The 11,612-nt window shown below is 36.3% G+C and overlaps 1 protein-coding gene across 1 annotated transcript; it reads left to right on the top strand.

Moving 5' to 3' along the window:
- The first annotated feature begins 1,842 nt into the window (after positions 1-1,842).
- Positions 1,843-8,763, top strand: LOC143541363 (flowering time control protein FCA-like). The gene is made up of 17 exons (XM_077034204.1): positions 1,843-2,217; positions 2,328-2,488; positions 2,923-3,001; positions 5,166-5,272; positions 5,366-5,417; positions 5,538-5,605; positions 6,133-6,199; positions 6,314-6,393; positions 6,472-6,536; positions 6,657-6,716; positions 6,806-6,887; positions 6,962-7,690; positions 7,777-7,994; positions 8,204-8,228; positions 8,291-8,392; positions 8,476-8,521; positions 8,616-8,763. Exons 1-17 carry the CDS (start codon positions 1,851-1,853, stop codon positions 8,627-8,629), a joined length of 2,322 nt encoding a protein of 773 aa, XP_076890319.1. The 5' UTR covers positions 1,843-1,850; the 3' UTR covers positions 8,630-8,763.
- Positions 8,764-11,612: the final 2,849 nt, after the last annotated feature.

The raw sequence follows: 11,612 nt of genomic DNA, 5'->3' as shown, positions 1-11,612 counted from the left end.
TAAAGATGTACAGTAATTACATTAATTTAAACGTCTGTTACATCTATGTAAAAAGTCGATTTGGTGCGTAAAAAATGTAGTAATTTTTCTACGTACATATAGCCTACGTATATTACACATATTTAAAAAAAAAATTTGTTATATTCAGTTCTTTCGAGTACTTAAAACTCAAAGTGGTTCTCAAAAGAAATCAGCCCTATATATATGTGTATATATATATATTCGAATAGCCAACGAATTCTTCAAATGGGCTACTAGTTAAATTCATCACATTGAGATGCACTCGTCTTTCGATCTAGGGAAAACCCTCACCTAAGGCTAACACCAGTGAAAACTCGCCCGAAGGCACGCTATTACGGGGAGATAGATATTGTTCATTTCAAGGATCCAACTAGAGAATGCCACCAACTTGCCTAGTCTTCCATCATCACTTGGTGCCACCGAAACTAAAATTTATTTAAGGACTTAAGGTCTCAACGCTCAAGTATTAATAATGGAAATTTAAATCTAAGTTTTCCCTGTATCTTCCTTTTAATGATTGCTATGCCTTCATAGTTTTAACTAGGATTTAGAACCCCCACGCTTTGCGACGGGACCGTTAAATCAAACAAAAAAAGATAAGTAAAAAAGTTAAAACCTGTTGTAAGTCGACGCGAAGTCAATCAATATCAAGTTACGACATTGAAACTAAATAAAAGAAATAAACCCGTCAATGCCAAAATACAACAAATTATCATATGTAGAACCAAAAAAACAGACACGTTACATCTGCGAACCAACACAAATTCGGTTAGTATCAATGGTGCCAAATTCGTAAACATAAATTAGTAGGGCAAAAATAAAAAAATAAAAAATTAAGACGAGGTTTTTTGAGACGCGTATATAAAACCGTGCGATGATGAGATATTTTTATATCATGAAAGTTTCAGCCATTTTAAAGACATTATAAAAAATATGAAAGCAAAGTTTAATAAAATCGTTTAACTGACAAATAAAACATGTAAATCCGACATTTGTCCAAGTTTAGTGTTTAAAAATATTGTTTGTTAAATATTTTTAATTAGTTGAAAAAAAAGTAAAATAAAGAAAATAAAAACTATTATTTTTATTTATAGAAACTAAACAAAAGAAATAAATCCGTCAATGTCAAAATACAACAAATTATATCATATATAGAACAAAAAAAAACGGCAGGTTACAGCTACGAATTAACGCAAATTTTGTTAGTATCAACGGAACCAACACAAATTCGTATACATAAATTAGTAATCCAAAAAAAATATTGTAAAGGCGATATTGAATCAAACATTGAAACGGAATATAAAACCATGTGACAATGGGATATTTTAAATCATGAAAAAATTTTCAGTTATTACAAAGACGAACTATAAAAAAAAATGTTGTTGTACAACGGTCCAAAACAAACCTACCATTCTCCGTGATGTGCGTGATGGTGATCATGCATATCACGCCATGCATGATAAAAGGATGAGGGGGGGGGGTGTTCCATGATACCATGCTCCATCATTTTGTCTAGATAGGACATCATTTCCGTTCTCATCTTAACCACACCCCGCAACCTTACCAATCGACAAAACAATAACCTAACCACGAGGGAGCAAAACCGCACAAAAACAAACTTATGTTACCATAAAACAAATCAGGAAAAGTAAAAGGACACAAACACAATAACAGAAAAGTCAGAAACACATTGTGACAACGTAACCACGGTCGCCACAGCTCAACTATAATAATAAGTTAATTAAGTCCCCAAATCACAAACCCTCAAATTCCCAATTCCTAGGGTTAGGGTTTCAATCTCCAATCCAACCAAATTCATTCAATCAATCATGGACAGATACAGAGGCGGAGATCGATACAGCAACAACCCTAACGATTCTCAACCGTACAGGCACCCTAGAGGTCCACCACCGTCACGTTCTTCCGACGATTCTCCGATCAATCGCCACCGCGGCGGCTTCTCCGGCAACCGCCGCACGTTCGACAACAGTCCGCCGCGGTATTCTGTTAACAGCGGCGGAGGTTTCCGCCCGGTGGACGGAGACGGTGGTTTCCGGCCGGCAGGTATGCGTGGTGCGAGGAGTTATAATAATAATAATCCTTCGTCGGAGTTTGAGGTTCCGTTGTCTGGACCGAGGTTTAATCCGGACTATGAGGTGCCGTTGTCCGGCCAGAAGCGTCCGTATGATTTTCCAGGTATATTCATATTAGTTATGAAGTAAATTGTTTAAATTTAATGTTGCATTGTTGATATGGTTATTAGTATGTTCATTTTATTGTGGTTTGTGTTATGTTATTGTTTATAGATCGATACGGTGGAGGCGGGTTCGAGAAAAGGAACTTTGATGGAGATGGTTATGATAAAAGACATGGCGATGGTGGTAATTTTAACAAAAAGCAATCTGATGGAGGTGCTGTTGCGAAGCTTTTTGTTGGTTCTGTTCCAAAGACAGCCACTGAAGATGATGTAAGTTTTGGACATGTAAAGTTTTAAACTATATGCAGTTAATGCCGAATAGTATCGGATATTGGTCAAGGACCAATATTTGAGTTATCGGTGGGATATTGATAATTTTGATATCTTAAGACTAACCATTAACAAATTAACCTGTTGAAACTTGCAAAAATACTAGAAATTGTAGCAAGTAGGAAGTGAGTAGGATTTAAAACACTAACATTAAACACTAAAAATTGACAATTAAGACTTAAAAAATTGATATTGGAAAAGTTGGTGATATATCGGTCAATATCGCCAATAATATCGAGACCAATATTTTACCAAGGGACCGATGATCAATATATTGGTGATATATCGGCTATATCAACTGCATATAAACTTTCACAATGACACATGGTTTCTCTGGTATATGTATTGATGATACATTTTATGTATGATATAAGATTCGGCCTCCTTTTGAAGAGCATGGGAATGTGATTGAGGTTGCTTTGATTAAAGACAAGAGAACAGGGCAGCAACAAGGTATGTGCAAGTACATGGATTTTTTTAATTTTATATGTGTGAGTATCACTTTTCAGGTCTTTTGAGGGGACGTGGGAAGCAAATGTAAATTTATGTTTCTTCCCAGAAAGTTGTTTAAGCAATTTTCAGGCCTCTTATTATGGTATGCAAGATCGTATCTAAGAAGAAGAAGAAGATAAAGTCATATAATTAGATCATTAAAAGTTGGTAATTATAGCTGTTTGTTCATGGATGATGTTGGTAGATGCTGATTTGAGGGCAGCATCCATGTCCTGATAGAAGCTAGGTTTCTAGTGTATAAGTAGGTTATTTGTAGTGTGTTGGTGGCAGCAATGCTGTAATGTTGGGGGAGTTCTGTTGGCTTTTTTGTGTTAAGACCCTGGAAATTTGATCTATTAACGTCTGTTAGTAACAATTAGTTGTGATGTTGGAATTGTGATGGTTATGAAGATGGTTGCTATCGACATCTAGTTTGTGATTGAAATGATGTAGTTGCTATTGGCATCTAGTCTGTGGTTGGAATGACGTGGTTGGTATAGTGTGGTGTTTGTCTTTTGTCTTTTGACGTAATTTGAAGATTCAGGGTTTGTAGGTAGTTTATATAAGTAGTTGTCTCGATGGTCACTATATTTATTTTTTTAATGTGTTGGTTCATTTCTCTCAAGAGTTTTGTGAATTTAGAATATTGAGAAACAAGTTTTTTCTTGTTCAGGTTTCTTAAAATTTCGTTAGCACTAGATTACATCTTTATAAAAACTTTGGTTGCCTTTTATTTATGCTCCTTTACATTTGAGTTGAATGGCTTGCTTAGGTGTTTTGGATTGTATTTTCATTGTTTGTTTTAAATTTTATTTCAAGTGATGGACCTTTTAGTGTTGCAGTAATTTGGTAATTTCCTTTTAGTTTGGTTGCCTTGCGAGTTTGTGTATGGTCATAATTCAGGTTTTATGGAGAATTTAGTTGTATACTTATGATCTATAGCCATGCTTGATAATTCGTTTAATTTGTATTATTGGTCACTGATGATGGAGCATGCGCATGAATGAATTTTGGGACTGTTGGTTGTAAGTAGCTCGTGCTATAATCTTATTTTATGGGTGTAGTTTTTATCGTAGCAGCTAGTTGTTTATTATTGAATCACATCGCTACGCGTATTTTATAGACTTTATTAGTAAAATTTGAAAGCTGCGCAAATGTCATTGCCAGTGCCAACTGCCAATGATATTCTTTGGGATTCCTATCCATTTTTGTATTTAAGTTGTGGGTTGGATAATATGCGATGCTTCTTCAATAGCGGTGGGATGCGATTTTTTTAATAGTGGTGGGATGTGATATTTTTTATTTATTATTGTTATTATTATTATTATATTATTTTTCAGTAGTGGTGGGATGTGACTGTTAGATATGTTTTAATTGGTGATGGGATGTGATGTTCTACCAGCATCATTAGTCATAGATCATAGATGTGGTTAACTTATATGCTGATCTCAGCGTTTCTATATCATGTCACACCAGTGGTGGTGGTGGAATTGATTGGCTCGTTAAACAATGTGCATCAGGTGTAACTGAAAGCACCTTTTGCATTTCATTATTTCACCACCTGATTCCAGTGTTGATCATCTGTACATGTGTCGGGTGTAAATTAGTTTTAGAATGTGTGATTGGTTCTGTCTGCGATTTGGTTGAACTCTAATGGTTGTGGAATGAGATTTTGTTTATCAATGAATTTCTTGTGTTGGTGTATGCACAAGTTTTGATTGATCTATATACATCTGGTCCCATTTGTACCAACTGTTGTTGCTTTTCACATATTGTGGTTGTGACTTATGAGTGAACAAATATTAGGTGTTGTATTGATTGGTTGAACTCAATCTTTTGTGAAATGCCTTTTATTGTGAGCCCATAGTTGTAATGTTCAAATAGATTGCTTACAATTGCTTGTGCTCGTTATTATAGTTTGAAATATCAAACTGTAATCAGTTATTTCCTTGTTTATTTCACAAATGCTTATTGTGCTTAAGGTTTGAATAAATTTGACCACTGTTGAATGGTCAGTTGTGTAAATCTTGTTTTATTCTGATGAATGTTGAGTTATTTACTTATGAATATTTGCATCTTGAACATATTCGCATCTGGTCATCAAGTTGGGTTGTTAATATACCAGGAACCACGGTGTTCGCTTCTGCAGGATGTTGTTTTATTAAATACGCCACATCAGAAGAAGCTGACAGGGCAATACGTGCTTTACATAACCAATACACATTGCCAGGGGTCGGTTTTATCTTTTCACTTTTATGCAATTTGATATTAGAATTTGATAATATTTGTTCACGCGCAAGAGACAACACTCTTTATTTTTCACAGGGAATGGGCCCTATCCAGGTTAGGTATGCTGATGGGGAACGGGAACGCTTAGGTAATTTATTTGTAACCATACGTGTTTCATGTTGCTGTTTTATACTCTACTTATGATGATTGACACTCTTATTGATATCTTGATAGGAAATCTTTCTGATATAATTTTCTTCTGTGTTAGGTGCAGTGGAGTACAAGTTGTTTGTCGGGTCATTAAATAGACAGGCAACTGAAAAAGAAGTTGAAGAGGTAAGTCCAATAACATATTAATTCGTGCTTCTATCTTTTTATTATATGTTCTGCCTTATATATGTCTATATATGCATATGTAATATGTATATAGGATCAAGATCATGTCTGAACTTCCAAATAGTTTAGAAACATTTAACAACCAATCATTTTATTTATTTACTTTTTTTGTTTATTTAATATCATTTGAGGGTAGTTTTGTCATGTATTGTACTAGTTTTATGATCACATATGCGTAAATTGGTTATTACACATCTATAATTTGTAGTTTGGTTATTACATTTGTTTAAACTTGTGATTACATACATATAATCACAAATTTACGTATAGTAAGTGACAATACTACCCTTGAATAACAGCAAGTATACAAAATCAATTAATAAAATGATTGGTTGTTAGGGGTTCTAGAAGTTCTCAATTATTTTATAGTTCCGAAGAGATCCAAACCCTATATATATGTATATATATGTATGTAGTTATGCATGTATATATATGTTTGAGAATAATGTAAAGAGATGTTTTATCAGATTTTCTCGCCTTATGGTCGAGTTGAGGATGTCTATCTAATGCGAGACGAAATGAAGCAAAGTCGAGGTATGTTCTCATTTCTTTAATATTTTGGTGTTGTTTTACTAGACTGCATGTTATTTATTACTTTTTTATATGTTCAATTTTGTTCATATTTAATTTGATTAATATTTTTTGCAGGATGTGGTTTCGTTAAGTATTCAAATAGAGAAGTGGCAATGGCAGCTATAAATGCTCTTAATGGAATATTCACGATGAGAGTAAGCAAAAATATTATTCTTATATTCTACTGCTACCAGTTTGTATATTTTGTAATTAATCAGTTTTACCGTTTTTAGGGTTGTGAACAGCCATTAATTGTTCGATTCGCTGACCCTAAGCGTCCTAGACCAGGAGAACCAAGGTTTTATACATTGCTTTTGAAATAATATTTGTAACGAACTAACGATTTAACGATTGTAACGATTTAACGATGCTAATTAAATCTATTGTTTTGTTTTTTGTTTTTCTTATTTTATGACAGAGGAAGTCCTGCATTAGGTGGTCCTGGTTATGGCTCTCGCCTACCCTCACCCGGGATGAGGTACCTTTTTTTATGTTTATATAATTTCTCTTTTTTTTATTTAATTGATTTATTATTAAACATTTATTATGTTGACAAATGTATTTCAGACCTCCACAATTTGGCGACGCAATGCAGGTTCCTATTACTCAAAGCACATGGCATCCCATGAATCAGCAGTCTTCAGCTCCTGTAAGCTCATTTTTCAGTAAACCACATTTTATGATAATTGTCATATTTTTTAAAACGCTTGATAATATTTACAGAGCTTTAATCCTTCTTTACCACAACTATCATCCGGTGGCCAAAACATATCTCCGTTAAATAAGTCAAACCAGTCACCACAACAATTTTCTTCAGCTATGCAGTCACAGGCCCCGGTTTCTAGTAATGTAAGACCGTCGGGTCCTGGCCAACTACCGAGTTCTGGGGGTCAAACCTCGTTTAGTCAAGTGTTCCTGTCTCAGCCCATGGCTGGTTTTAATGGAATGTTGGCCCAGGCCCAGGCCCAGGCCCAAGCACAGCCTCAGGTTCAGGGCCAAGGTGTAGCCTCGTCAACAACACCACCAGCTCTTTCTAACAACATGTATATAACGATGAACCAGTATCAGGTGCCAGGTTCACAGCAGCAGCAGCAGCAGATGATGCACCAATCAGCTTCACCTTTGGCTCAAATGCTGTCTCAACAGAAACACACTTTACAAGCGAGTTATAAATCATCTCAGCAGGCATTTTCTCAGCTTCAACAGCAGATGCAGCTTATGCAACCGGCGAATCTCGGTTTGACACCTCAGCAGAATCTTCAAGGAGCTAGATTGCAGTCCACATGGACTGGTAGTAATCCAAATGTAAAACCTGTGACGGATTCGGTTCCGGCTGCTTCTGTTGCTCCGGCGATGCCACCAGCTGGCGGTCCTGTGAAATGTAATTGGACCGAGCATACGTCTCCTGATGGATACAAGTACTATTACAACATCACAACTGGCGAAAGCAAAGTAAATATTAAATATTATTACTTTCTTTCAATTTCAGTTTTTCAATTTTTTGTTGTGGTAAATATATTGTTCGGTTTGGTTCATAGTGGGAGAAACCAGAGGAGTTGGCTTTGTTTGAACTACAGCAGAAGCCTCAGGAACAACAACCGCAACAAAAGCAACAAGTTGCTTCAATTCAGCAACCACATAGTCAAGCCACTATTCAAAATCTGCCAGGTCAGCAAACTCAGATTCCTCTACTCCAGCCTCAAAGCCACCTTCAAACACAGATGCAAACACAAGGGCGACACCCTCAACAATTGCAGTCCAACAATCAATCGGTACATTTTTATTAAAAAAGTTGCGCAAATGGTCTCTATGGTATGACCAAATCATAAGTTTGGTCCCCAAATTTTAAAAACTGCAAACTTAGTTCAAAAATTAAGGAGAGGACTTAATGTACAACCCTCTCACAAGTGTTTAAACTAAGTTTGCAATTTTCTAAGTTTGCAATTTTTTAAATTTGGGGACCAGACTTGCGACATTGTCAAACAGCTGGGTAATAACCACCATCATACGTTGGGTCCCACACCGATCATCTGTTTCTTGTTCCAGTATCAGGCTACTACCAGTGTTGCAGGCCATCAGAATATGCAGGGCTACGGCTATGCACAAATGTCCGTGGCTGGCGGTTCTATGAATGATTCTGCTCGATTCCATCCGGTGATAAACGACACAGATTCTTTAATGTTGTTTGGTTACAACTTTTATTCGGTTTTCTTGTTATTTATTGTCTTTCATTACAGGGGATGCAGGGACCTCAGGATTGGATGTGGAAGAACAAAACAACAGGTTCAGTTTAATTCCATGATTTATATATGCATATATAATATCAATTCACTTGTTACGTGACATGAAAGCTTTACTATGCTTTTTGTTATGACAGGTCCTGGGAGTTAGGTAAGAGTGTTTCACGGTAGGTTATTCATTTGGGCATAATCGAACTTGTAACATAAACTTTAGGGCTGTTATCCTAATATTTTGATAGATTTTCATAGATTTGTAGTGTGATTTATAAGCAAATGTTGTCTAAGGCTTTTCTCATTGATTCTCACTTGAGTTTTGACCGAAGTTTTGTGACCATTTGTTGTGAGGTGTTATTATTGTTATTATTATTATTATTACTGCTACTACTGCTGCTACTACCACATGTTTGATGAGTGGTGCTTATCAACAATGATGATTAACGCAGCTCTATGTTGTACGTTCTGCTTGGATTATGATAATGATTTCTGGGAGTGTTTATTAATTTTTGTTTTGATCCGATAGTTTTAATCTTTTCGAGGTGGTTGAAAAAAACGCGTTTGATTGGTGAAGGGTATATACAAAGCCATTTGGTGTACGAATCACTCTTTTGTTTCCGTATGTGTATTTTAGTTAGTGGAAAGAAGCATCTTTAGACCTATAAGGCTTACAAAGGATCAAAACTTTTGACATAATTGTTTAATGACGAATTAGGATAAGTATCTTGTGTCTCTATTTTATTTGTTTAAATTTCTTAAATCGAAAAAAAAAAGGTGCAATAAAGTCAATTAAGGAAACACTACTATTTAGTGAATGTTACTGCCAATTGCCAAACAATATGATCTACTATATGATAAAAGACGACTTGTTCGTTTTTGAATAGCAACAATTTACAACTTTTTTTGGAGAAAAGTCTATGAAATTTCAGTATCAGCGGATAATACGTTTCTTCACTTTATAAACATAGGTATTCATATACAGATATCGCACCGGCTTTTCAGAACACGTGTATAGCTGGCTCGTATACGAGTCGTATGACTCTTTACGACTTAAAAGTTTTATACTACTATAGTCATACGACCCTCGTATAGACGTCGTATTATTTGACGCCCACTTCAGATTCTGAGACGCCCTTTATTCAATTATGGAACCTGTTTGGGAAGTGGGAAATAATTGCTCTCGGTTAGCCATGGGAAAAAGCTGAATTTTTATTTTATTTTATACAAAAAATTATTGCATAAGTGGATTTTTATAATGGCGATTGATTAGTTTGTAAATTTATGTTTAGAGATGTTCAACGAAACCGGTTTCTGGAACCGAACCGGTGGACCCGAACCGGACCCGAACCGGTTCCTACCCGTTTTTTGTAGGAATCGGAACCTATCTGATTCAACCCGATGATCCGTGACCGGTTCTTGCATTTCTGAGTGGGGGCGGGTAGGAACCGGAACCGAACCGGAACCGGTTCTGGAACCGAACCATCCGGAACCGGTTCCTAACCGGTTCTAGCCGTTGGATCGAATATAGCCGTTGGAAAGCGTTTTTTTGGCCGTTTTTTGACAGTTGGGGTCAAAAATAGCCGTTTTTTGGCTCCCCCAAGCACCCCACTGTATTTGGTGTATGGCACTTTTGATGTTTTTGGCCGTTTTTTGACCGTTGGTGTATTACTCTACCGGTTTATCCGAAGAGGAATATGGCACTTTTGATGTTTTGGCTTGGTGGAAGGTAAAGGAAACCGAGTTTCCGATTCTTGCCACCATGGCCCGTGATTTACTAACCGTCCAAGCTTCTACGGTAGCTTCGGAATCCGCTTTTTCTCTTAGTGGCAGGGTAATATCGGTGAGAAGAACAAGACTAAATTCGGAGTCGGTGGAGATGTGCATTTGCTTAAAGGATCACTTGGACTCAATCGATCGTATTCAACACGTAACCACTCTCGAAGATGAAACACCACTTGATGTTCGAGTGCACGACGAACAAGAAGGCATTTCTACAAGTAATTCCGAGGAAGAAGTCGCCGCTCAATAATTACGACGAACAAGAAGGCTTTTCTAGAAATAATATGTCACAACTTTATATTTATAAGTTTAATGTTTTGTTAGTTTGTTTTTGAAGATTTTAAAACATGTAACCTTTTTTTTTGAACTTCTTAAAGTAAATAAAATGAATTTTATGTTAATTGTTTTGTTTATTTTTCATGCTATACAAATACGAATCGTAGTTTAGAATCCAAATCGCAAACGAAAAACGAAAAAAAAAAAACTAAATGCACTTGTATTGCAAATCCAATGAACAAGTTTACATTGTATAATGGTTACATATTTAACTGATGATGTTCCAACTGATGAAACTCTGCAACTGATGTGTCACTGATTCATATTTTGCATCAGTGACAACAAACTCTGCAAATGATGAATGTTCCCACTGATGAGGATTCCTCATCAGTGGCAACCTTCAGTAGTTGTCATCAGTGGTAGCTTTCCCACTGATTCAACTGATGACTGTTCCCACTGATGAGTATTCCTCATCAGTGGCAGCTTTCCCACTGATGAGTATTCCTCATCAGTGGCAGTCTTCAGTAGTTGTGATCAGTGGCAACCTTCAGTAGTTGTCATCAGTGGCAACCTTCAGTAGTTATCATCAGTGGCAACCTTCAGTAGTTGTCAACTTGTCATCAGTGGCAACCTTCAGTAGTTGTCTTCAGTGGCAACCTTCAGTAGTTGTCTTCAGTGGCAAATATCTTCAGTAGTTGTCTTTTCTTCATCAGTTAATTGTTTATTTTTATGTTAATTGTTTTTTTTTATTTTTCATGTTATACAAATACGAATCGTAGTTTAGAATCCAAATCGCAAACGAAAAACGAAAAAAAAAATTTTTTTTTACACTGTAACCGGTTGGAACCGGTTACGGTACAGGAACCGGGTTAGGAACCGGTAAGAACCGGTTAGATAGGTTAGGGGTCCGAGGGTGGGAGAACCGGTTCGGTTCCCTAACCGGTTCGAGCCTGGAACCGGTTTAAAAGGGGGTTTTGAATATAGGAACCGGTTAGGAACCGGTTCCGGTTACTAGTCCCAAACCGTTTTGAACATGCCTATTTATGTTGTATAGCCCTACTTCTCGTATAAGAAAATTCAAATTT

The sequence above is a fragment of the Bidens hawaiensis genome, unplaced genomic scaffold (assembly GCF_021521415.1).
Source record: "Bidens hawaiensis isolate Kalapana, Puna unplaced genomic scaffold, B.hawaiensis_p1.1 tig00012555_1, whole genome shotgun sequence".
In the NCBI taxonomy this organism is placed as follows: Eukaryota; Viridiplantae; Streptophyta; class Magnoliopsida; order Asterales; family Asteraceae; genus Bidens; species Bidens hawaiensis.
The sequence above is the reverse complement of the archived record's forward strand: the minus strand, read 5'-3'. Positions and strand labels throughout refer to the sequence as shown.